Source organism: Trachemys scripta, chromosome 1 (genome assembly GCF_013100865.1).
Source record: "Trachemys scripta elegans isolate TJP31775 chromosome 1, CAS_Tse_1.0, whole genome shotgun sequence".
NCBI classification, from domain to species: domain Eukaryota; kingdom Metazoa; phylum Chordata; order Testudines; family Emydidae; genus Trachemys; species Trachemys scripta.
Window position 1 is genome coordinate 185,684,289 of NC_048298.1, and position 27,578 is coordinate 185,711,866.

The window sequence follows — 27,578 nt, forward strand, 5'->3', positions numbered from 1 at the left end:
TAAGCGCTTTGTGTATTTCTCAAGTTCTCTCAGATTGGGTAATGAAAGCTAGTGAATTTGAATTGTTTTATTTTTAGCTTCTGATCATTTTTTTGCTAGTCTTCATGTATGAGCAAATGTTGCAATGTGTGGTTGCAAACTTTTTTTTTTAAAGAAAAAGTGTTTCCATTGGAATTAATAAATAACCTTGAGAAATTTTCTTAAATATTTGTTAAGGCTTTTTAAACATACACATTCAATTTTAGGAAAATGTTGACCTATCACTTAAAAAAAAAAATCTTAAGACATGTATTTTAACAACTAAAGTAAAAGTTTTGTTGAAGTCTTTTTCTTGGATAATGCAAATGGCACATTTTCTTCACAGTTGTGTAATTTTGTAATATGTGCTATTTTTTTCAGGCATAGTCTTTGCTGTCTTCCAATCATTTTAAATGTTTTAGCTACTGATCAAAGGTCAGCTGCTATCACATCAACTTAACAGTCTTATTTGTTGTTTTAAGTATAGAAATCCTGCCAAAAAATTGGCAAGAGGCAGTTTGAAGATTGTTTTAATTTTTTTGAAAGCTAAATTTTTGGTTTTAACCCAGACATGTTAAGCCAGTGGGTCCCCAACCTTTTTCATCTGGCGGGCGCCACATGACGAGCCACGGAGGACTGTGGTGGCGGACGAGCATCCGCCGAAATGCCGCCGACAAATGGCATCATCCAGAGGCGTCATCGCTGAAATTTGGCGGCATTTCAGTGGATGCTCGTCCACCGGCCAGTACGCGGGCGCACTTAGACGCCCCGGCTGGTGCCATGGCACCCACAGGCACCACGTTGGGGATCCCTGTTTTAAACTCTTACTGAGGGAAAATGTAACTCGTGATGTTATCGTAAAAAATGTTGATTTCAGGTTGTGTATAACTTTATGTGCACCTGTGCCCAAATACTGGTTTAAAATATGTGCACCTGTGCCCAAATACTGGTTTAAAATATTTTATATTTGAATTTCTTTTTATAAAATTAGTTTTAAATAAATGTCCTTTTTTTTTAAGGTGTGGAGGAAGATTCAGTGAAAAATAGCTCTTCATCTACAAAAAGAGGCCCTACTGACGAAGTAGAAGATGAAATTCCAAGAAAAAAATCGAAAAAGAACAAGAAACACAAAAGCAAGAAGAAGAAAAAGAAAAAGAAGAAGAAAAGGAAGAAAGAAAAAAAACATAAAAAGCAGCCAAAGGAATCAAAATTAAGTGCACAGTATGGAGAGCATGCAGATTTACAACCTGCTTCTCACTCAAAGACAGAAAAATTGGGCTCAAAGTTGATCACACAGCATGGAGGGCATGCAGATTCAGATCTTGCTGGTCAAATGCAGCCAGAAGAATTGGGCACAAAATTGAGTGCAGAGTACATGGGGTATTCAATTAAAAGACTCACACCTCATTTGCTATCAGATTCTGAATCATCTGTGGAAAAACTTGGGAGTGAAAAAACAAACTTGGCCTTGACTGATATACACAGTTCAGAAACCAGCAAATTGGATACCCAGGAAGAAAATACTAGTACAATGAAAATTCAAGAGCAAGCTAAAGTAAAATTATTGGTGAATAAGACTCATGAAAGTATATATCATATAGCTATTAATATGAATGCAAAGGGTGGACCTTTACCAGTTAAAGACACTGAAAATGGTACTGTGTCTACCAACAGAGCTGGAGTTGCTGGTAAATCTGAAATTGAAAAGGATTTGGAAGCTATTCCAGCCTCTGAGATAACAGAAGAACTAAAAGATTCAGAAGCTACTTCAGAAGCTACTCTGAAATCGATGGGCACGGTGGAGGTGAAAGAATTAGAAACAACCTTAGAATCTGAGGCCATGGCAAAGATTAAATTTTCAGAAGCAATTCTACAATCTCTGACTATGGCGACTTCAGAGGGTTTGGATGCCCCTCTAGAATCTGTGGCCATAGCAGAGGTGAAAGCAACTCTAGAATCTGTGGCTGTGACAAATGATTTGGTAGAAACTCCAACATCTGTAGTTGTAATGGAGACGAAAGCTTTGGAAGGAACCGCAGAATCTGTTGTCATGACAGATATGAAAGGTTTGGAAGCCACTCTAGAAACTGTGGGTGTGTCAGAGGCAAAAGGTTTGGAAGGAGGGCTTGAATTTGTGACTGTGCCAGATGATTTGGTAGCAACTTCAAAATCTGTGGCCAAGGCAGAGGTGAATGGTTTGGAAGCAATACCAAAATCTGCATCTGTGGGGGAGGTGAAAGGTTCAGAACCTGTTGTGAATGCAAAAGATTTGGAAGCAGCTCTAAAACCTGCAATGGAGAGGAAAGATTTGGAAATAACTCCAGAATCTCTACACATGGAGGAGGTGAAAGGTGCAGAAGGAGCCCTAGAGTCTGTGGCTATGGCAATAGATTTGGAAGGAACCCTCAAACCTGCTCCTCTGGCAGAGGCAAAAGATTCAGATGCACCATCACTATCTCTGCAAATAGAAGATATGAAAGAGTCAAAAGGATTCCTAGAATCTGTGGCCATGGCAAAAGGTCCAGAAACAATCCTAGACCCTGCAGGGGTGACAGAGGTGAAAGATTTGCAAGAAATTCCAGAATTGCTGCACATACAGGATATGGAAGCTTTGGAAGCATCCTTAGAACCTGTGGTCATGACAACAGGTCTGGAAGTGGCTCTAGAACATGTGGCTGTGGCGAAAGGTGCAACTCCACTTTCTATGCAAATGGAAAAAGTGAAAGATTTGGAAGGAGCCCTACTAGAATCTGTGGCAGTGGCAAAAGGTTCAGAAGCAGCCCTAGAACATGTTGTCTTGGCAGACAATAAAGGTGTGGAACCAACTTCACTATCTCTGCAAATGGAAGATGTGAAAGATTCGGAAGGAGCTCTAGAATCTGTTGCCATGGAAGAAGGCTCAGAAGCAACCCAAGAACCAGTGACAGAGGCAAAAGACTTGGAAGCAATCTTAGAATCTGTCTCGGAGGTGAAAGGTTCAGAACCAGCACCGCTGTCTCTGCAGATGGAAGATGTGAAAGGTTCAGAAGGAGGTGTAAAATCTTTGGCCATGGCAAAAGGGTCAAAACCAACCCTAAAAGCTGTGGCTGTGGGGGAGGGAAGAGGCTCAGAAGCAACTCTGCTGTCTCTGGAAATGGAGAATGTGAAAGATTCAGAAGGAGCCCTAGAATCTGAGGCCGCGGCAAAAGATTTAGAGGCAACTCTAGAACCGGTGGCAGAGGTGAAAGATTCGGAAGCAATGCTTCGGTCTCTGCAAATGGAAGATGTGAAAGAATTAGAAGGAACCCTAGAATCTGTCGTGGCGGCAAAAAGTTCGGAAGCAACCCTAGGGCCTGTGGCCAGGGTGGAGGAGAAAAGTGCAGAAACACCTCCACTATCTCTGCAAATAGAAGATGTGACAGAATCAGAAGGAGTCCTAGAATCTATGTCTGTGGTGAAGTTGAAGGCTTTGGAAGCAGCCTTTGAGTCCGTAGTCATGGTAGAGGTGCAGGATTTAAATAAACTTGTACAAGCTGAGTCTGAGGTCACAACTCAGTTTAAAGATTTGGAAGCAATTCCCAAATTTCTGTGCATGGAGGGAGATTTGGTAATAACTCCAGAATCTGAGACAACATCAGAAGTGAAAAACATGGAAATAGTTGGACAATCTGAATCACTTGCAGAAGTGAAAGATTTGGAAACCACCCCAGAATCTGAGGCAGTGGCAGAGTCAAAGGATTCAGAAACAACTACAGAAACTCAGGTGCTGATGGAAGTGAAAGATTTGAAAACAATTCCACAATCCCAAGTCATGACAGAAGTAAGTGACTTGAAAATATCTCCACATACTGAGGTGGAGGTGATGAAAGGTTTTGAAACAGCTACGAAGTCTGATGCCACTATAATAGAGATGGAAGATTCTGAATCAACTCTGGAATCTAGGGCAGTAGTGGAAGTGAAAGATCCGGAAGCCACACCGGCAATGACTGGCATAAAATATTCTAAAAAATGTCTAGAATCTGAGGCCAAGGCAGAGTTGAAACATTCAGAAGCTACCCCAGAATCTTTACACCTTACAGACTTGAAAGATTCTGGAAAAACTCTGGGACCTGAGATGATGATGCAAATTAAAGATTCAAAAACAATTAAAAAATCGGAGCCCATCACTCTGGTAAAAGATTCTGAAGCTAGTCGAGAATTGCTGCATATAGTGGTAAAAGATTTGCAATCAACTCTAGAACCTGAGACTGTGACAGTGGTGAAAGATTTGAAGGAAACTCTAGAGTGTGAGATGGTGGTGGTGAAAGATTTGGAAACAACCCTAAAATCTGAAGTAGTCATGGATGTAAAGCATTCTAAGGCTGCTCCAGAATCTTTGTATAAAGCAAAGGTAAAGGATTCAGAAGCAGTTCCAGAATCTCTCTGCTCATCGAAGGTGAAAGTTGCAGAACTAGCTTTAGAATTGGAGGCGGCAGCAAAAGTGAAAGATTTGAAAGAAACCCTAGAATCTAAGGTCATGGTAGATGTGAAAGATTTGGAAGCTGCTTCAGAATCTGTGGTCAGGATGAAGGTAAAAGATTTGGAAGAAATTCCAGAACATTGGCAGCCAGTGGATGTGAAAATTTTGGAAGCATCTCTGGAATCTGAGGAAACAGTAGAAGTAAAATATTCAGGAGCAACTCCAGAAGCGCAGGTGTTGACAGAGACGAAAGATTTGGAAGAAACTCTGGAAACTCTGTACACTGCAGAGGTGGAGGAGTTGGAAAAAATTACAGAATCTATGCCAATGGTAGAGGTGAAAGAATCTGAGGCTGTGACGGATCTGAAATTCTCAGCAACAACTCTAAAATCTGATAAAACAGTGGAGGTGAAAATTTTGGAAGATACACCAGAATCTTTGACAGTGGAAAAGATACAAAATTCAAAAGCATATCTAGAATCTCTGCACACTGAGGAAATGAAAGATTTGGAAGCAGATCTAGAAGCTGAGGCTGCAACAGATCTGAAGGATTTGGAAGAAACTTCGGGCACTGTGCAGGTGAAATATTCAGAAGCAGTTTTGAAATCTGTGGGCATAGCAGAGAGAAAACATTTGGAAACAACAGTAGAAAGTCCTAATGCAGTGCTAGATTTGGAAACCGTTTTAGAATCTCAGCACATTGTGGATCTGAAATTTCTGGAAACTCCTGAGATTCCTGAGTTAACAGTGGAGGTGAAAGATTCTGAAGCAGCTCTAGAATCTGAGGCTATTACAGAGGTAAATGACTTGCGACCTATTCCAGAGTCTGTGGCCACGGTGGAGGTGAAAGATTTGAAAGCAGTTCCAGATTCTCTTCACACAGTAAACATGAATAACTTGGAAGCAACTCCAGAATTGGCGGCAGCTGCAAAGGTGAAAGACTTGGAAGCAGCTCCAGAATCTGTGGTGGCAATAGCAGAGGTGAAGGATTTACAAGCAGCTCCAGAATCGGCAGCAGTGGCGAAAGATTTGGAAGCAGCTCCAGAATATGTGGTGATGCTGGCAGAGGTGAAAGATTCAGAAGTAGTTCCAGATTCTCTGCATACCATAGATGTGAAAGATTCTAAAACAATTCCAGAATCTGTGGTAGTGGTTTCAGAGGCGAAGGATTCAGAAGCCGCTCCAGAATCTGTGGCGGCAGTGGCAGAGTTGAAATACTCAGAAACAAGTCCAGAATCTGTGGTGGTGACTGCAGAAATGAAAGATTTAGAAGCAGCTCTGAAATCTGTGGTGGTGGCAGAGGTGAAGGATTTGAGAGCAGCTCCAGAATCTTTGGCTGCAGAGGTGACAGATTTGGAACCAGCGCCAGATATTCTGCGTCCTGTAGATGTGAAAGATTCTGGATCAACTACAGAATCTGTGATAGCGGCTGAAGAGGTGACAGAATTGGAAGCAGCTCCAGATTTTCTGCACACTGAAGATGTGAAAGATTCTGAAAGAACTCCACAATCTGTGGTAGTGGCTGCAGAGGTGAAAGATTCAGAAGCTGCTCCAGAATCTGTTGTGACAGTGGCAGAGTTGAAATATTCAGAAACAAGTCCGGAATCTGTGGTGGCTACTGTAGAAATGAAAGATTTAGAAGCCGTTCTGGAATCTGTGGCAGAGGTGAAGGATTTGCAGGCTGCTTCAGATGCTGTGGTGGCGGTGACAGAGGTGAAAGATTTGAAAGCATCTCCAGAATCTTTGGCAGCGGTGGCAGCAGAAGTGACAGATTTGGAAGCAGCTCCGGATTTTCTGTGTACTGTAGATGTGAAAGATTCTGGAACAACTGCAGAATCTGTGATAGCAGCTGAAGAGGTGACAGATTTGGAAGCAGCTCCAGATTTTCTGCACACTGAAGATGTGAAAGATTCTGAAAGAACTCCACAATCTGTGGTAGTGGCTGCAGAGGTGAAAGATTCAGAAGCTGCTCCAGAATCTGTTGTGACAGTGGCAGAGTTGAAATATTCAGAAACAAGTCCGGAATCTGTGGTGGCTACTGCAGAAATGAAAGATTTAGAAGCCGTTCTGGAATCTGTGGCAATGGCAGAGGTGAAGGATTTGCAGGCTGCTACAGATGCTGTAGTGGTGGTGGCAGAGGTGAAAGATTTGAAAGCTGTTCCAGTTTCTCTGGTGGCGGTGGCAGACGTAGAAGAGTCAGAAGGCACTCCAAAATCTGTGGGGGTGGCTGCAGAGATGAAAGATTTGGAAGCAGCTCCAGAATCTGTGGTGACCATGGCAGAGGTGAAAAATTTGGAAGCACCTCCAGATTCTTGGTATACAGTGTACGTTAAAGATCCAGAAACAACTCAAGAATCTGTGGCAGTGACAGCAGAGGTGAAGGATTCAGAAGCAACTCCAGCATTTGGGGCGATGGCGGCAGAGGCAAAAGATTCAGAAGCAGCTTCAGAATCTGTGGCAGTAGCGGCAGAGGTGAAGGATTTGCAAGCTGCTCCAGATTCTCTGGTGGCAGTGGCAGAGGTAGAAGATTCAGAAGCAGCTAGTGTTTCTCTGCATACTTTAGGTGTGAATGATTCAGAAGCAGCTCCAGAATCTGTGGTGGCTATGGCAGAGGTGAAAAATTTGGAAGCATCTCCAGATTCTCTGTATACACTGTATGTTAAAGATTCAGAAACTACTCAAGAATCTGTGACAGTGACAGCAGAGGTGAATGATTCGGAAGCAACTCCAGCATTTGGGCCAGTGGCGGAAGAGGTGAAAGATTTGGGAGTGGCTCCAGAATCTGTGGCTGAAGTGAAAGATTTGGGAGGGCCTCCAGTATCGGTGGTGGCTGTGGCAGCGGTGGAAGTTTCGGGAGTGGCTCCGGAATTGGTGGTGGTTGTGGCAGAGGCAAAAGATTCCGAAGCGGCTCCAGGATCTGTGGCAAAAGTGAAGAATGATGATCTTTTTAAAAAAAAGAAAGCACATGAAAAAAGTAACAAGAATAGTGATAAACATAAACAAGATGCAAAGAAATTAAAAAGGAGTAAATCTAAATCTCTTTCACGATCCAGGAAGCGGAAAAAAAAGTCTAGGTCACGTTCTGTCTCTAAACATTTGAAATATAAAAGAGCAAGGTCTAGGAGCAGAAACTACTCAGATTCCAGAAAGAACCATTCCACATCTTATGACAAGTCTAGATCCAGATCTGTGGAAAAAAGAGGGGGCAAAGACTCTTCCTGGAGGTCCAGACGCAGGCGCTCCAGGTCCTCTGATGGTCTCAAGTCAAGATCCAGATCCATTGATAAAAGGGAAGGCAAAGACTCTTCCTGGAGGTCCAGACGCAGGCGCTCCAGGTCCTCTGATCGTCTCAAGTCTAAATCCAGATCTGTTGAAAAAAGAGAGGGCAAAGATTCTTCACGGAGGTCTAGACGCAGACGCTCCAGGTCCTCTGATCGCCTCAAGTCTAGATCCCGATCTGTTGAAAAAAGAGAGCGCAAAGATTCTTCACGGAGGTCTAGACGCAGACGCTCCAAGTCCTTGGATCGTCTCAAGTCTAGATCCAGATCTGTTGAGAGAAAAGGGCGCAAAGACTCTTCCTGGAGGTCCAGACGCAGACGCTCCAAGTCCTCTGATCGTCTCAAGTCTAGATCCAGATCTGTTGAAAAAAGAGAGCGCAAAGAGTCTTCACGGAGGTCTAGGCGCAGACGCTCCAAATCCTCTGATCGTTTCAAGTCCAGATCCAGATCTTTTGAAAAAAGAGGTGGCAAAGAATCTTCCTGGTGGTCCAGACGCAGACGCTCCAAGTCCTCTGATCGTTTCAAGTCCAGATCCAGATCCAGATCGGTTGAAAAAAGAGGTGGCAAAGAATCTTCCTGGTGGTCCAGACGCAGACGCTCCAAGTCCTCTGATCGTCTCAAATCAAAATCCAGATCCAGATCTGTTGAAAAAAGAGGTGGCAAAGAATCTTCCTGGAGGTCTAGACGCAGACGCTCCAAGTCCTCTGATCGTCTCAAATCAAAATCCAGATCCAGATCTGTTGAAAAAAGAGGTGGCAAAGAATCTTCCTGGAGGTCCAGATGCAGACGCTCGAAATCCTCTGATCGTCTCAAGTCAAGATCGAGATCTGTTGAAAAAAGAGGGGGCAGGGACTCTTCATGGCGGTCTAAACGTAGACGTTCCAAGTCCTCGGATCGTCTCAAATCTAGATCCAAATCTGTTGAAAAAAGAGGGGGCAGAGACTCTTCACGGAGGTCTAAACGTAGACGCTCCAAATCCACCGATCATCGCAAATCTAGATCCAAATCTGTTGAAAAAATAGGTAGTAAAGAGTCTTCACGGAAGTCGAAACGTAGACGTTCCAAGTCCTCTGATCGTCTCAAATCTAGATCCAAATCTATTGAAAAACTAGGAAGCAAAGAGTCTTCACGGAGGTCCAGACGCAGATGCTCGAAATCCTTTGATGGTCTAAAGTCTAGATCTAGATCCAAATCTGTTGGAAAAAGAGAGAGCAAGGAGTCTTCACAGAGATCTAGAAGTAAACACTCCAAGTCTTTTGAACATCACAAATCTAGATCCAAATCTGTTGAAAGAATAGAGGTACAGGAACCTTCACGGAGGTCTCGAAGTAGCCGCTCCAAGTCTTCTGAGCCTCACAAGTCCAGATCCAAATCTGTTGAAGAAATAGAGGCTCAGGAACCTTCACAAAGATCTCGAAGTAGCCGCTCCAAGTCTTCTGAATGTAACAAATCTAGATCCAAATCTGTTGAAAGAATAGAGGTACAGGAACCTTTACGGAGGTCTCGAAGTAGCCGCTCCAAGTCTTCTGAATGTAACAAGTCCAGATCCAAATCTGTTGAAGAAATAGAGGCTCAGGAGCCTCCACTGAGGTCTCGAAGTAGCCACTCCAAGTCTTCTGAATGTCATATGTATAGATCCAAATCTGTTGACGAAATAGTGGCTCAGGAGCCTTCACAGAGGTTTCGAAGTAGCCGCTCCAAGTCCTTGGAACATCAACAATCTAGATCCAAATCTGTTGAAGAAATAGAGGGCAAAGAATTGTCACAGAGGTCTCAAAGTAGCCGCTCCAAGTTTTCTGAATGTCACGAATCCAGATCAAAATCTGTTGAAGAAATAGAAGTGCAGGAGCCTTTACAGAGGTCTCGAAGTAGCCCCTCCAAATCTTCTGAACATCTCCAGTCCAGATCCAAATCTGATGAAGAAATAGAGGTGCAGGAGATTTCACAGAGGACTAAAAGCAGCCGCTCTGAGTCTTTGGAACGTCAAATGTCTAGATCCAAATCTGTTGAAAAAGTTGAATGCAAAGATTCTTCACAGAGGTCTCGAAGTAGCCGCTCCAATTCTTCTGAACGTGTCACGTCTAAATCCAAATCTGATGAAGAAATAGAGGTGCAGGAGATTTCAGAGAGGTCTCAAAGGAGCCGCTCTGAGTCTTTGGAACGTCAAATGTCTAGAGCCAAATCTGTTGAAAAAGTTGAATGCAAAGATTCTTCACAGAGGTCTCGAAGTAGCCGCTCCAATTCTTCTGAACGTGTCACGTCTAAATCCAAATCTGTTGAAGAAATAAAAGCTCAGGAGTCTGCAGAGAGGTCTCAAAGGAGCCGCTCTGAGTCTTTGGAACGTCAAATGTCTAGATCCAAATCTGTTGAAAAAGTAGAATGCAAAGATTCTTCACAGAGGTCTCGAAGTAGCCGCTCCAAGTCTTCTGAACGTGTCACATCTAAATCCAAATCTGTTGAAGAAATAGAGGCCCAGGAGCCTTCAGAGAAGTCTCGAAGCAGCCGCTCTGAGTCTTCTGAACGTCTCACATCTAGATCCAAATCTGTTGAAGAAATAGAGGTTGAGGAGCCTTCACAGAGGTCTCGAAGTAGCCGCTCCAAATCTTCTGAACGTCACACATCCAGATCCAATTCTGTTGAAGAAATAGAGGTTGAGGAGCCTTCACAGAGGTCTCGAAGGAGCCGCTCCAAGTCTTTTGAACGTCACAAGTCCAGATCCAAATCTGATGAAGAAATGGAGGTTCAGGAGCTTTCACTTAGGTCTCGAAGTAGCCGCTCCAAGTCTTCTGAACGTGTCACGTCTAAATCCAAATCTGTTGAAGAAATAGAAGCTCAGGAGCCTGCAGAGAGGTCTCAAAGCAGCCGCTCCGAATCTTTGGAACGTCAAATGTCTAGATCCAAATCTGTTGAAAAAGCAGAATGCAAAGATTCTTCACAGAGGTCTCGAAGTAGCCGCTCCAAATCTTCTGAACGTCACACATCCAGATCCAACTCTGTTGAAGAAATAGAGGTTGCGGAGCCTTCACCGAGGTCTCGAAGGAGCCGCTCCAAGTCTTCTGAACGTGTCAAGTCCAGATCCAAATCTGTTGAAGAAATAGAGGTTCAGGAGCTTTCACAGAGGTCTCGAAGTAGCCGCTCCAAATCTTCTGAACGTGTCGCATCTAAATCCAAATCTGTTGAAGAAATAGAAGCTCAGGAGCTTTCACAGAGGTCTCGAAGTAGCTGCTCCAAGTCTTCTGAACATCACAAGTCCAGATCCAACTCTGTTGAAGAAATAGAGGTTCAGGACCCTTTACAGAGATCTCGAAGTAGCCGCTCCAAATCTTCTGAACATCGCATGTCTAGATCCACATCTGTTGAAGAAATAGAGGTTGAGGAGCCTTCACAGAGGTCTCGAAGCAGCCGCCCGGAGTCCTTGGAACGTCAAAAGTCTAGATCCAAATCTGTTGAAAAAATAGAGGGCAAAGATTCTTCACCGCGGTCTCGAAGTAGCCGCTCCAAGTCTTCTGAACGTGACAGGTCCAGATCCAAATCTGATGAAGAAATGGAGGTTCAGGAGCTTTCACTTAGGTCTCGAAGTAGCCGCTCCAAGTCTTCTGAACGTGTCACGTCTAAATCCAAATCTGTTGAAGAAATAGAAGCTCAGGAGCCTGTAGAGAGGTCTCAAAGCAGCTGCTCTGAGTCTTTGGAACGTCAAATGTCTAGATCCAAATCTGTTGAAAAAATAGAGGGCAAAGATTCTTCACCGTGGTCTCGAAGTAGCCGCTCCAAGTCTTCTGAACGTGACAGGTCCAGATCCAAATCTGATGAAGAAATGGAGGTTCAGGAGCTTTCACTTAGGTCTCGAAGTAGCCGCTCCAAGTCTTCTGAACGTGTCACATCTAAATCCAAATCTGTTGAAGAAATAGAAGCTCAGGAGTCTGCAGAGAGGTCTCAAAGGAGCCGCTCTGAGTCTTTGGAACGTCAAATGTCTAGATCCAAATCTGTTGAAAAAGTAGAATGCAAAGATTCTTCACAGAGGTCTCGAAGTAGCCGCTCCAAGTCTTCTGAACGTGACAAGTCCAGATCCAAATCTGATGAAGAAATGGAGGTTCAGGAGCTTTCACAGAGGTCTCGAAGTAGCCGCTCCAAATCTTCTGAACATCGCATGTCTAGATCCGCATCTGTTGAAGAAATAGAGGTTCAGCAACTTTCACAGAGGTCTCGAAGCAGCCGCCCGGAGTCCTTGGAACGTCAAAAGTCTAGATCCAAATCTGTTGAAAAAATAGAGGGCAAAGATTCTTCACCGAGGTCTCGAAGTAGCCGCTCCAAGTCTTCTGACAGTCACAAGTCCAGATCCAAATCTGTTGAAGAAATAGAGGTTGCGGAGCCTTCACAGAGGTCTCGAAGTAGCCGCTCCAAGTCTTCTGAACGTGTCAAGTCCAGATCCAAATCTGTTGAAGAAATAGAGGTTGCGGAGCCTTCACAGAGGTCTCGAAGTAGCCGCTCCAAGTCTTCTGAACGTCACAAGTCCAGATCCAACTCTGTTGAAGAAATAGAGGTTCAGGAGCCTTTACAGAGGTCTCGAAGTAGCCGCTCCAAGTCTCCTGAACTTCAAAAGTCCAGATCCAAATCTGTTGAAAAAATAAAGGGCAAAGATTCTTCGCAGAGGTCTCGGAGTAGCCGCTCCAAATCTCCTGAACTTCAGAAGTCTAGATCCAAATCTGTTGAAAAAATAAAAGGCAAAGATTCTTCAAAGAGGTCTCGGAGTAGCCGCTCCAAGTCTCCTGAACTTCAAAAGTCTAGATCGAAATCTGTTGAAAAAACAAAGGGCAAAGCGTCTTCACAAAGGTCTAGAAGAAAACGCTCCAAATCTTCTGAACGTCACAAGTCTAGATCCAAATCAGTTGAAAAAGTAGAGGGCAAAGAGTCTTCACAGAGGTCTAGAAGTAAGCGTTCTAAATCCTCTAAGCGCAAACCACAAAAACATGATAGCGAATCGCGGTCTAGACGAAATCGGTCTCGGTCAGTAACACGTAAAAGACTGTCAAAATCTAAATCTAATCATCGATCTCGGACACGCTCTCTATCACGTTCAAGACACAGAAGGAGGACTCGGTCAAGATCAGTGTCGAAAAGGAGACGGTCTTTATCAAGAGAGAGACACAAAAGATCTCAAAGGAATAGATCAAGGTCTGCTGATAGAAGAAGAAGAAGATCAAACTCAAGGGATCACCGAATAGTGCTCAGGTTACGGACCAGAAGTCGAACACCTATTCGACGAAAACGGTCTAGGTCAGTGGGAAGAAGACGAAGCTCTAGCAAATCACCAGTTCGACTAAGACGATCAAGATCACCTGGGAGAAGAAGATGCTATAGCAGATCACCTGACCGTCAGAGAAGGTCCAGATCATCCGATAAGTTTTCAAGCAGATCACCTAAACGTCTTACAGACTTAGGTAAGTAATGCTCTTCTCGTCAGTCATTTTCATGGCTGAGTAGTGTTGACCTATGTAAACTTTGTTCTGCCTCTGATGAAGATAATAGAGTGAAACCCTAGCATTCATCAGGAATCTCTTCTAAGCAATTGTTTAATTTTAATAACAGACTTTTTGTTGGCATTGAGTATGCACTTTTAGGGGATTCAAGAGGATTCAAGTGTGTAGTTTGATTGAAAATGCAGCAGAAAAATGTGAAGGGTACAGGATTTTACAGGTTACTCCACATAGGCAGACCCCTGCACTCATGATGAACACTGAGGCTATGAGTCTTCAGGTGCAAGTGCACAAGGATTTGCCCACACATTGTAATTGTAGTATCAAGGCCTTAATGTTTTTGTTAAGATGCAGTGATTCACCAGATTCATTTTTTCCCCAAGAGCATATAGCATATTATTTAAGAAAATGGAAAACAAAATATACATGTGGGAGTCCTCTACAGTCAGCATAATGTTTCTTTGCCAGTCATATTAATTCTCTTACCTCATTCGCAGCTTCTCTGTTGCTGTTCAAAACTACCTCCTACTTTATATGAAAACAGGGAGGACTGAGCAAGTAATCTGGTTAACAGAGGATGTGAACTGGAGGATATATGTGATGCACTCCAAATTTCCATGGGGCTTGAGGAGGAAAAATCTAGTAACTCTTCCTTACTTACTCCCCTTAGGAGCTGAGCTTCCCTGTATTGAGACTATTTCTTTTAAGTTAGAACCGTTTAAGGATGCTGGGCTGAAATCACTGAGCATATTGAATAGATCTACTCACTTTGCCACCATGCATAGGTTGTCAGTGTCCCTATATTCTATTCTGTATCATGATTCTATTCGCTATCACATGACAATATTTGGATGCAACTAGCTGGTTCCCAAGTTGTTGAACAGAAATCCATTATGTTAACTACACGTTTCCACATAAGACTGGTGACTGAGGCAGCCTTAGTCAGAGGCAAGACTCAAGACACCTGGGATGTTATTCCAGATGCTGGAAAGCTGTAATATGGAAGTTCATTTGCTCCTCATTGATTGCTGCCTGCATCAGGAATGACTTCCAGATCAAGATGTGGAAGACGACTTACCTAGAAATGTGAGGAACTTAAACTCTTTATTGAGGGCATGACCATAACCAAACATCACATATATGATTATAGCACTGAAAACAGCTCTTCAACTGTGTGGCAAGATGCAACAGATTTTGAGACTCTGATATGACTGGGGGGGGGGGGTAATCTCTTTACGCAAAACTGGAGACCAACCAAAAATTAAGGCTAAAAACAGTAATATCACACATTGTTTTCTTGGATCCTCTGCCTCTTTCCTGCCACAAGGAGCAGAGCTTCAATTTAATTTTTATCTTTGGGGAAGAGGAGGAATCCCCACTGTGAAGAATTGTAGTGAGGAGTTGATATTTCTTGAGTTTCTTTTTTGCTATTGGTTATTTAGATGTAATAGTTATTTTGGTAGCTGAAAGAAACTTCAGTATACTCCCACCCTAAAATAAATAAGTCATTTATATATTTTTCTTTGGTTTGTCTGTTCCTATCCATTCTCCCTGATTTTTGGAATAGTTTTGTTTCTGTTCCTTATGTGTGTGCTTTGCTTCCTGACTTCACCTTGGGCCACATCTTATGCCCCTCACTTCACTCCTTTGTCTTTTCCCTCTCTCAGCCACACTACAGGTGCTAGAGTAGCTTTATATTCACGGCATTTGGGGAGGGAGGTAGATTATTAAATTGTTCCCAACTCCAGCTAGTCTCATTGCCTGAAGAAATGAGATGATGAAGAGTTGAACAGCTCAGCATGCTGCCTTGTCCCACCCATACCACATTGTTGGAGCCAGTGGAAGGAGAAAATATCCGGAAACAAGAGCTGGTTTAGCATGAGCAGAGATGTAGCCCCTACTCAGTATGTTCAGCTTTCCCTGGGGGAGTGAGAGCACTTTTCGGGGAGGTGAGCTTCTGCCGCTGCAGTTTCACTTAAAGCTTCACTTGGAGGCCTTTCTGTAGCTGCAAGCTATGAAGCTGTGTGATCTTTTTCATTGCTTAAAAAGTAAGGGGAATCTCATCCTGATATGTGAGGGTTTACCTGTGTAACTCCTTGCTTAAGGTGGTGATACTTCATTTATTTGGTTGTTGCAGGATTTTTTGGAAAGTGGTTTGAGTCACAATTATTAGAATACACAGATATGCTTCATGTATTTCCATTACCTGACTCATCTACACATTAGAAGCCACATTTATTTTCCATGAAAAAGCAAAATCTTGTCATGTTTAAAATTTTTTAATATGTAATAATTTTCTTAACAGTTTGAAATATATATTCATAGTGTTTAACCTATGACATAAAATGCTTGTTAAATTCCTGATTGTTTTGGTTATAGTCAGTATATTTAATATTGTCCTTTTTAGTTGACTTTCAGTGTTTTGAGATATTATTTCAAGGAATGGTTTAAAAGTGAGCTGCAAAGGATTTCAGAAAAATTGGGCTTGTGCCCCATTTTTGTTTCTTTATGACTTCTTCTTTCCCCCTCACTTTTACCTGAGAAATATCAGGAATGTCAACTCTGGTCTTATATAGTTTTTGTGGGAGTTTTTGTGTGAGACCTTTCACGTCTTATTGGATGAATATTGTGAACTTTCACCTTAATATAAGAGGCCATGATGTTGAATCTTTAAACAATGTCTCCAAAATGTTAATTAGTCAATTAAGTTAAATAGGCATTGACCAAAACACACACTCTCTCTCTCTCTCTCTCTCTCTCTCTCTCTCTCTTTGGAATTTTAGGTATTCTTAAGGACTTCTTCCCTTCTCAGTTCATGTTTTCTTACTCTTGTAAAGTTTTTGTTTCACTGTTTCTCAAGTCACACAGACCTGAATTTCTAAAGTAAAACCAAGCAGAAAAAAATAACACTTGGGGGGGGAGGGGGGGGGAAGGAACCCTTTAGGCCTTTATACACCATAAAGAAGCAAAAATAAAAAAAATGCACAGACCCAATTTTTTCCTCCTATGCAAGTCTCTTTAATTATATGCCTCCTGTGATATGAAGGAAAAGTGAATGCAATGTTCCATGTTACTTTTAAATATATATAAAGTGTGAATAATATTTTGTGTATGTGTGTGTGCTGTTTTTACTTTCATAAAGTTTGGTTGGCCTGGTGGAAAAACTAATTTAGTATTGCAACAGGTCCTAAAATTATTACCGTATATACTCGTTCATAAGCCGAATTTTTTTAGTAAAAAAAGGGAAGCACCAGAGAAGGGGGTCGGCTTATGAACGGGTATAGAGAGGGAGAGGTGGGACACAGCCCCTCCCCCCAACAGAGGGAGCAAGGAGAGGCAGCACAGCCAGCAGAGACAGAAGGGAAGAGGCGGGGCCAGAGTCTCTCCGCTTCTGGCCACGCTGCTCTCCCCCCCCCGCCTCTGGAGCAGCTGCAGCTCCGGGGCTGGCAGGCTGCAGCCGTGTGCCGCTTGGTCCCCCCACTCTCCCCAGAGCAGGCTGTGGCCGCGCTGCCCGGCCCAGCCTGCTGGAACATGCTGCAGCTGCGCTGCACTGCCCGGCCTGCCGGAGCAGCTCCAGCCAGGCCAGAGACATCCTCCCCAGATAAGGTGGGAAGGGATGGGATGGGATGGGGAGACTGTGGGGGTCCTGGGCTAGGGGTGGGGTCATGTGGGGGGTGGTCACAGGGGTTACTTCCCTGACTCCCAGCTTCTCCCCCGCAAAAAATGTCCCCACCAGTTGCTGTCCCGGCCCGTGAGGGTAAGCAGTTGGCGCGCCAGGACACTTTGTTTACTTAGGTTTACCTCCGTGCCTGCAGACGGTCGAGGTAAACAAACCATCTCAGCCCACCAGCGGCTTATCCTGATGGCCCGGGAGTCAAAGTTTGCTGATCCCTGAATTATAGGGACGGTTTATGAACGGGTTATACAAAATTTCCATTTTTACGTCTCCATCTTGAGGGGATTGGCTTATAAACGAACCGGCTTATGATCGAGTATATACGGTATATATGTATGTCTATACATATACGTCAGCCTTCAGAAATCTTTAAAGGCCCACTAATTAATATTTAATATTCTTATAGACAAGGCCCAGCTACTTGAAATAGCCAAAGCTAATGCAGCTGCCATGTGTGCTAAGGCTGGTGTCCCCTTACCACCAAGCCTACTGCCTATTATAGCTCCAGCAAAGAAGGAGGAGAAAGTTACTCAGAAGTCAGCAAGAGATACAATAAAGGAGCTCACTGAGGTAAGGAAATTAAATTTGAAAATAACTAACCAACTGTTACTGTTAATAACTAGGTGTCTGGTCAAGCTGTAATTCTGTATGTTTAATTCTCCTGAAAGTCTGCTTGTGGGAAGACTGCAAGATTGAACCCTAATTGTTTATCATGTTTTCTTCACAACTTATATTAATGTGGAAAATTTGATATTTGTCATCTTATAGCCGTCAGTCACTGACTTTTATAATTTAAAAATATAAAAATTTCACACTTTTTACTCTCTGAATCAAATTTTATCCTTTACTGCACATGTTCAGCTCCTCTAGATTTTGGTGAGACTTACCTATGCATACCCATGGACAGAATTCGATGATTAAAATTATGACCTGTACCAATTGCAGTATATTAAAGTTTTTTGTTCAGATCACGAAAGAAATCTTTGCACCTTGTTTCTTCTGTCACAGGAAACTTCATGCTGTCTAATTTTGCTAAATTCTGGGATGTGTTCAAGTTTTCACACTGAAAAATTTCTATTCAAAGATGCCATTGTGTAATTTTAAAACTATCACAGTTCTGACATCTAAGCTTTTTTATGAAATAAAATAATAATTTTAGTGTTCACGGAAAAGGTGCCATTTCACATAAATAAAGACTGAAATTTGACTATCCACATATTAGGTATAACACAGTATAGTGGCAGTGCAGGCTTCCCCCCCCATTGCCCTACGACACAGATGTGCTTGAACCTTGACTTGGAGGGACTTGACACAGATAATAGCACAGTCTCCAAGTATATTCAGTTTTTGGTTTCTGCTGAGACTGACCAGAAGTGTGCCATTGCAATGGTAGTTTTTGTGGTATGGCTCCTTCTCAACTCCAAATAGGCCATCAAACAATCATCAAATGGTTATAACTTCTGATTGCTGTTGATATGAACTGGAGTTGAACCAATAAGTTATAGATGATTGGCTCTAAATCTTTTTACCAATCCCCTGAGCCATGTAATGTCTCCAATTTGTTACTAATATATAATGATGAATGGTGATATTGCCACTATTTTCTCTGCTCCTTTTCATGACAGAAAAACACCATTAATTATTTTGGCTGTCAGAATTTCCAACTTTATAATGTTCTCAAACTCACCTCAAACCAATGCAGTTACAGATACCTCTGGAGCAAAAAGTACAAGCCAGTCTATAAGTAATAAATAGTAATTTGTTATTAAATGCTAGTCCACCAGTTGTTTTCAGGAAAATATCTGTTCTCTCATATTCCAGTCATAGTGTTACTGCCTACCCTAAAGTTGCTTTTACATATTCTTGGAAGAGTAACAACTTGGACTGCCAAATAGATTTATTTTTAGCACCTCCCCACTTACTGTACATTTTTTTAAGTTTCACTTCCACAGTATGCAAAGTGGGATTGTCCTGTTCAGTTCTTCTAACTTGCAAAACATTTCAGAGGTGTCCTAGTCTTTCTTTTAAAACTCTTGCACCTGGGAAGATTTCTGCACTGCCAGTGAAAACCAGTAATTGTTTCTTGGGTTTTTCCTTGCAGTCATTTTGTGTGGAAATCTTCTTGCAGGCCAACTAAATAAGTGAGCTGTCTTTTATTATTAATTATTTTTTATTTTATTTTATTTATTACTACTACTACTATTATTAAACATTTATGTTGTGGTGCCTAAAAGCCCCAATCAGGAGAGGGGCCCCATTGTCCTGAGTGCTAGTGCTGTACAAGCACATAGTAAGAGACAGTCTGTGCTTTTGAAGAGCTCATAATTTGAGCCTTGGATCCTTCAAATAGCTCCATGCAGCCCCTTTGATTATAGTAGGGCTCTCGATGGATATAAGAGTAGGGCTCAAAGCCTATCTAGACAAGATGGACACACTTCAATGGATAGAGAATGTACAAGTAAATGGCAGAGGTATACGTTCATGCTAGTTGAATTTTTTTTTAAGATTTCTCCAAACGATCAACTCCTCCTTTATAATTCCTTTATTCCTGATTTTAAATATTTATTTCAACGAATTTGTCATTTCTTGTAGAAATAAGGAATGTTTCTGTCCAGATGTTCAGATTGATTCAGAGTTATTTTTTGGTAGAAATGCAAGAAGATTGCTCAAAGCACAGATGACGTGATCGTGAACAAGCCTCATGATTCTGATGAAGAGGAGGAAGAACGCCCTTTCTACAATCATCCTTTTAAACTCAATGAACCTAAACCCATTTTTTTCAACTTAAATGTAAGTACTTTATTCAATTATAGATTATAAATGTTAATTTTGTTTTATTTTAGCAAATTTATGTAGGTACAGGAAAAACAAATTTGGTGACTCTTATCAGTGGAGGAAATTTTAGTTTGTTATAGAATTATAGTTTTTATCCTGACATGGATTTGCAATGGAATGTTAACAAAATTTCAACAACAACATACCTACTTGAATGCCATAGTAAGAGACTGGTCAAAACCCAGTGAAGTCAATGGCTAAGTTAAGAGAAACTTTTGGTGCTAGATTAAAACTCACTATTTTTCTTTCTAGAGACATTGTCTGATTAAAATTAATATATTTAAAAATAACTGATTTCCTTTAACAGTTTTTTAAAGCTAATTTTTCAGTACTTACAGTAGAACCTCAGAGTTGCGGACAGCTCGGGGATGGAGGTTATCTGTAACTCCAAAATATTCGTAACTCTGAACAAAACGCAGCTCCGGCTCCAGCAGTTCACACTCCATGCCAGGTTCCAGAGGCAGCTAGGCACTTCCTGCAGGCAGCTTCTTTCCCTCCTGATTGGTGTGGGGTGGGAGGGGCACTGGTGGTGAAAACAGCTCTCTCTTTCCCCCCCGCCCCCCCAGGTCGGGGGAGGGGGGCGTGAAAACAGCACCTCTGGCTTACGGGAAAGCAGCACAGACCCCAGTGCTGCTCCTGCTCTGGCTGCCTTGGGCTGGCAGTGGGGGTCACAGCTTTGCCTGCGAATTTCAGTGTCTTCAACGCCTACACCTAGCTGTAAGTGGGTGCCCGGCATGTAGGGGTTGGGTTGGGGGTAGGGGTGGGGACAGACTGCCTAGATGTGCCTACCTTTAAATGCAGTACAGGCAAAGTACAATATTTGCCTTTATTCTTAAAAATCTGGGCTGGTAATGAATGCTGTATATTATTGAGGTTGCCTGACACTTCCCATTATAGGATCATGTTTTCAGTTGCATATAACTTTGCCAAACTTTAAGCATTTGGGCTGAAGTTTTCCATGCCAGATGGCTGCCTAAGGCTGAATATACTTTTCTGGAAAATTTCAACCAGAATGGTTAAGCTGTTTCCGAGAATTGAACCTAGGTAAAATACACTTTTTTTGCCTATGTTAGAAGATTCTGGCAACCATTTAGGTTCTCTTGTTATTTTTTGAACAGCTTTAGCACCCCTATGCTTTAAATCAGAGACTTGAAATTTAGCAGGGATGTGGCCTTTGTATCAGGGATGTATATGCCCTTGAAAATCTGACCAAATATGGCCAAAATATAACACCTTGAAAAATCTTACTTCACACATGCTCAGTAGAGATTTTTTCATATTTTATCTAAAATCTCTGAAGATTTCATCCTTATTGAGCATGACTGAATCTCTCTCCACTCCTAGTGCTGACTAGGCTTCACGGTATGGCGATTAAAGTCCTGAAGAATATAAAAAAAACGTACAATGAAATGAAATACTATGTTTTTAAGGCTGGTATTATTTGTTACCCAGATAAGGCTCAGAATAATAAATTAGGCAATGTAACGGTGTAGAGATAGAGCTTCCCAGCCTGCCGGAGCAGCTCCAGCCAGGTCAGAGACATCCTATCCTGGCCCTTCCCAGATAAGGTGGGAAGGGATGGGATGGGGAGAGTGGGGGGGTCCTGGGCTAGGGGTAGGGTAATGTGGGGGGCGGTCACGGGTTATCCCCTGACTCCCAGCTTCTCCCCCGCCAAAAAATGTCCCCACCAGTTGCTATCCTGGCCGGTCAGGGTAAGCAGTTGGCGCGCCGGGACACTTTGTTTACTTACATTTACCTCTGTGCCTGCGAATGCTCGAGGTAAACAAACCATTTCGAACCACCAGCGGCTTATCCTGATGGCCTGGGAGCCAAAGTTTGCTGACCCCTGAATTATAGGGTCGGTTTATGAACGGGTTATAAAAATTTTCCAGTTTTACGTATCCATCTTGGGGGGGGGAGGGGTTGGCTTATAAACGAACCAGCTTATGATCCTTATGATCGAGTATATACAGTACTTTATAGCTTAGAATGCAAATATATTTTTGTTGGTTTCATGTTTTCATATGCTCAAAACTTTCTGAAGTATTCACCTTTGGGGTAAAATTTTCCCTGTTTGGCTTCTCCCCAAAAGTGGATTTTTTTTATTTTTTGAAAGATTGAAGAAAATACCTTCAGCTGTTTTTTCAGGTTTGAATGAGTGGAAAGAAAATGAAATATAGAACATTTTTTCCACTTTAAAACATTCTTGAATATGTGGAAAACTTGTGACTGAAGTTTGGAATGGTCTTACAGAGAGTTTTCGGTATATTTTTTGCCAAGTTATCTACCATGTGGACACTCTTATTTTGGAGTAAGAGTGGCTTTTTTTTGGCTTAGTTTAAATCCCTTCCAAAATGAATGTCCAGAATAAGTCTGTCCACACAAGGAGTAATACCAATATAACCAGCAGTTTAAATTCATACCCTACTTTCTACTGGTATAACTTCTCTGTGTATAGAGAAGCTCTTACTCATGTGTTTAGCTGTTCACAGGATCAGGACCAAACACCGGTCATGTGAGGGCTGAGCAAAAGATACTGTCATTGCTGCTCAGTTTAGAAACTAGAGGCTTAACAATAGTTAATTAGGGGGGCTAAGTTTTTGATTTAACTCCATTGTGAGAGTCAAGAACAGTGAACAGAGCACATCCTCCATCACTTGCCTTCATTTTAAATCAATCTACCAAATGCACTTCCTTGTTTATTGGGGACATTCAGCACCTCAGAATGGCAATGTCTAAGTGTTTGGACTTGCTGCATAATCGTTTACACACTGTTGTGGAACTTCTTTCAGGTACTGAGTGGGGGTGGGGGGAAATGCTGAAAAAGTTCTATGGCAAAATGAAAGCGGTTCTACAGTGGGTGAGTGACTGGAAGAAAACTTCAGATCATACAGATTTAATTAATTTTATACAGGACAACAAAGCATTTCAAAATAATACTGATGGACAGAGGAAGAGTTTAATGGACTGGGTGTACCAGAGAAAAATGGAATATGCTTACTGAATGTCTCGCTTCTCTAAAAGACTTACCAATATTCTAGGATCTTTGTTGCCTGCTGGAACTGTTGCCTTCATGCTGAGTGAAAGGCATCCCGCTTAAAACAAACAAAACCCTTTTTCCTGTACTATTTTCCTATGCAAAAATCCTCAGTTGCAACACAGACTGCTATAAATAGCAAGGAACTTAGAAATGCTGGAGTTTGCATCTTCTCAAACTAAAATATTTTTTGGATTATATGTCAGCATTATTACAATACAAGAAAAGTTTTTATCACCTTAAACACAGCTCAGGAAACTCTGGGACTTTATTTTTGCTGTATCCACAAAAAACTGTACCAGGAGTGAGGTGATAAGCCATGTGTTTTGTAAACCTGAAGAAGCTTCTGGTAATATATTAATTATAGATGATAGTGTAGCTTTTGGACAGTGTATATTGTATTCTGTCTGAGAACTGATTCAGTTTAATTAGATCCCATGGTTTCATTGCTGTTAATTTTTTATTTTTGTTAATATAATAGTATTTGGTTTTCATTATATAATTAAATCTCCCAAAAGGAATATGCTGTACAAGGGGACGAGGGTGAGGAGAGTTCTTTATGGCAATGTGTTCTCTCTTGCTAGTGTGATCAGATTGACTGTACCTTGTGGGCCCTTAGTTTCCTGACTTCTCATCTAGAGGTGGAGTCTGTTAATATCCCCTCCAAGACATCAATCCATCATCTGTGTACAACTCTAGCAGGTTTCTCTTTGGCTAGGTTTGCCTAAGATTTAATTGATCAAGATGGTGTTGTTATAGTACTACAAGTGTACATAGTACAGTAATATGCAGTAAGTGAATTGTGCTTAGCTAGCCCCTGCCATTAAGAGTTGATAACGTAAAACCACAAGCAGGAAAAATATGTTGCAGTACACAGATAGAGGGGAGACCTGAGAGCATGGGACTTGGAATTAAGAACCCCTGAATCCTAGTTTTGACACACATTTCCTTCTGTGGCCTAGGCAAGTCATGTAATGTTTCTGACTGTTTCCCCATGTGAAAAATGGGTCTAAATCTTACCTACCTCACAGGAGTGTTGAGGAATAAATAATATTGTAAAGCTATTTGAAGATAGAAAGCACTATATTAGTGCTAAGTGTTATTAGAACAAAGAGAGAAGTATATTCGTATAGATGAGTTTTTAGAATTTTTTTGGGAGAGAGAGAGAAGGCACTGTTCAGGAGTCAAAACTAGATACATTCTTTTTGATGTATTAATTATAATTGTTCTTTATATACATGCTTTCCAAACAATAGCTTACAGTTGTTACTTTGTATAAATTTAATTGTAGAACTATAGTAAGTTAATTTTATATGTACTTTAGATGTTCCTTCGTTCTGTCTTCTCTTTATTTTGGATATACTGTACACTGTTGAAATCAGTGATACCTGCACACTTGCTCTCTGTTGTTTTTATATTTGTACATTCTGTATAAGCATCACGTGGCAAGATCTAGTTTTGACAGTGCATCTAGGTCTTGGTTTTCTTGGGTACACAACATTTGATCTTCTGTTTCTGCAGGTTTTATTCCATAACTAAGTATATGTAGCATTCTACATTGATAGTCCACTTCAATAAAACACAAGTGCAAAATGTGTCATCTCTGTGACAGAATAGGAATATATTCTCTTCCAGAACCAAGTAAAGATATGATGATGCTGTTAAATGATACTTTGAGTTACTTAGTTTTCGGTTTCTTTATTTACCTGCATTTTCCCCACATTTAATGCTTAAACTGTATATGTGCCAGAAGATTTAAAAAGCAATCATTTTAATTGTGTGAGCACAACAAGTATTTCATTAACGTAGTTGAAGCATTTATTTTTATTTTGTGAAACATCATGATTTTTTAATGTGGGGGGAAGGGTCCAAAGTCACATCTTGGATTTTTCACAGAGCAATCAATGTTTTCTTCATTCTTTAGAATTAGGCATTTCCTGTATTGTTCTCATCATCAGCAATAATAATTTTCATTTATTTAGCACCTTTACTCCCTAATAATTCTAACACTGTTTATGAACTGAAAGAAAAACTACCCATTAAGGTGTCACTTCACTCATCATATGTGAAACAAGGATCCAGTCTCAAAATTTTAAATAACATCTTTCCAATTTTTAGTTCAGAGACTGTATCTTTAGAGTTTTAATTTTAATACCAGCTCAGGAGAGAAAATTGAAATAGTGTTTGGCACTCAGTGTTCACAAAACCTACAGTAATTGTTTCTGTTGAATAGGACCATGTATGCATATTGTGCTTTATCATTTTCTAATCGTAAAATGCTTCTTTTTCTTTAAGACCACTCCTATCGTAAAACCAGCACCAAAAAATCAGGTAACTTTGACAAAGGAGTTCCCTGTCTCATCTGGGTCTCAACACAGGAAAAAGGAAGCTGACAGTGTCTATGGAGAATGGGTTCCAGTTGAGAAAAACAAAGAAGAAAGCAAAGATGATGTTTTCCCCAAACCAGCTCTTGCACAGGTAGGGAAGGGAAATAACACATCTTATTTTACAAAAAGAAAGCTGTTACCTGCTCGCTCTGGGATCTAGTTGTAAACTTTGTAAAGAAATTGTTCATATCAGTTGTGTTTGTCCTTTTAATGACTAAATCGGCTAACCTATTTTGGCTTTTGGAGATAGGCTGTTCATATGAGTGCTAATTATTGCAGCATATAGTCAGCCATGGTATTTCCGTCTGTCCACGGGTGACCTCTTAATTTCTGTGAAATTTAATCTTTCACTTCAAAATAAAAACTAAGCTTCTAGCCCTTGTCATTGCCAAGAAAACCTTCCAAGCTTAGTCTTCCTGAACCAGAGAACCTAAAACAATAGTTATCAATGGCCTACCAATGTTAAATCAACATCAACTTGAAATGTAATCAATTTAAAAAATGATTTGAAAGTAGTTTCCAGTACTACATATATATACCTGACTGTGTCTGCCCATTTCTGTAGTTTTACAATCACATTTTCCTAAATATTTGTCTTCTCTCTTGTTTTTTATGTAAAACCCACAAAATGTAAAGGAGAAATTGACTATGTATAAAGTGGTGCTGTCAAATACACAAAATAAACAAAGTGGAAAAAATAGAATAGTGAAATAGTAAAAATTTTCTTTAATTACTTTCAGTCAAAGTAATATTTTGTGTTTCTTGTAAATATAGTAGGCAAAACAAATATTTCACCTGCAAGTGTTGGTTTTTTCTTTTTAAAAACAAAAACCTGTAACATTTATTTTTTAATGCCAGAACTCTGTTAGCTGGCTGTTTCTTACTGAATTAATATATTTTTAAATTTGACAAGTTCAGTATTAAAGGACTATGTGTGAAGAGCTTCATTGAATGTATTTTAGTACTGGTTCAGAATTACATTGAAATGCAGTTGTTTTTTACTATTTATTAATTTAGGAAGTATTAACAGGTTTAGAATCCTTGCCATGTAAATATCGGAAGCAAAAGAATAATCATAACAACAATGAGCTTTTGTTTAAAGAGACATTATACCGGAATATAAACATCAGATCTCTATTTAGGAGGACTTTCCCATATTACAGAGTGATCATCATTACAATACCTATGACATTTTGTTTTTAGTTATTTTATTTAATTGAGTGAAATCTCCGATTACACATATTTAACAGACCAGGATGTCTATCAAATGTAAATATTCAAAAAAAATTGAACAGGTGTGGTGGGGTTTTTTGCAGGTCAATGTACTTTGTCTGAGTATTGAATAAAAGGTAACTAAACATCTAAGTATCTATTTGTCCTCTGTCTATTTTGCTGAGTACATAACTGGTGTGTTAATTGTTCTATAATAACCGCCTTCCATATTTTTGAGACATTCCTCTACAGTTGGACTATTTTTCTTTTTCCAATGAGAGTCTGTCAGTTACTGAGGAGCTACTAGTAGATGAGAGATTAATTCTTCATTACTTTTTGTGTGACCATTTCCTCTAGGAAGCCACATGAGGATTACCAAAGGATCATTTGGTAATAAATATCCAAAAATATTTGGTGATGGATTACATCCCAGTATTCTCTGATGACTGGGCATGTGCCCCATATATGCATAAAATCTCTTCTTTCACTATGATTTCTCCCAACATTTGTTCCCATTCCAGTGTGTGTGTGTGTATGTATGTATGTATGTATGTATGTATAACCTGACTGGTGTGAGGTACCATTGAAACAATATCTTAAAGTAATTTTCTTTTATTGTGCTACAGTCTGAAGTTGTTGGTACACTTTTCCAGATCAAACATCATTCCTCTGGTATTATTTTTCTGTTCAGGTCCTTTTCCTAGCATGGACATGTTTTGTTAGGAAAGTTGTCTGCAAAGATTGAATTAGTTATAACCTATTTGTTTCCTAATTGACCAGATGCCACCACTTCTATTAAAGTTGGGTTTCTGTATAAAACAATTTTTCTAAAGAGTTGAAAGAAATAGAATGTCTAACTAGAAAGTACTGTTACCATGGGAGAGTGGGCCAGTTAAAGTTAATTTTGATCTCTAAATAAGTTAGAAAAGTTTCTTTACTCAGTAGCTGGTCAACCAGATATATTCCATGCTCTCCCAATTTTTAAAGAATCTCTGGTTCGTAATTTGGGTTAATATCTTGATTATTTGCAGTGGGTATCGTTTGGTAAGGTAAAAGATCTTTTATATCTAGTTCTATCGCAAATCTGTAGAGTAGCCTTACTATAGGATGTGTATAAATTTCTGGAGGGCGTTTTTGTTTTAATTAATCCATGGTAGCCTAGCGATGCACACACCACCACAACATTCTTGCTCCGTAAAGTGTTTGGATGGGTTAAAGCGCCT

The 27,578-nt window shown here is 40.8% G+C and overlaps 1 protein-coding gene across 19 annotated transcripts in view; it reads left to right on the plus strand.

Moving 5' to 3' along the window:
• The window catches only part of SON (SON DNA and RNA binding protein), a 58,023-nt gene that overhangs the window by 3,640 nt on the left and 26,805 nt on the right, over positions 1–27,578 (plus strand). For 5 of the 19 annotated variants that reach the window (XR_004643342.1, XM_034752072.1, XM_034752147.1 and 2 more), the window contains exons 3-7: positions 1,038–9,774; positions 10,495–13,172; positions 17,291–17,454; positions 19,534–19,674; positions 25,052–25,234. Coding sequence is in view for 17 of the 19 variants with exons in the window: in XM_034752072.1 (XP_034607963.1) it covers positions 1,038–9,774; positions 10,495–13,172; positions 17,291–17,454; positions 19,534–19,674; positions 25,052–25,234 (11,903 nt within the window). In the remaining 2 variants the exon portion in view is untranslated. Of the gene's footprint in view, positions 1–1,037; positions 9,775–10,494; positions 13,173–14,189; positions 14,295–17,290; positions 17,455–19,533; positions 19,675–25,051; positions 25,235–27,578 lie in introns of those variants that run through there. The other 14 variants (XM_034752082.1, XM_034752114.1, XM_034752138.1 and 11 more) reach the window with 14 other exon arrangements.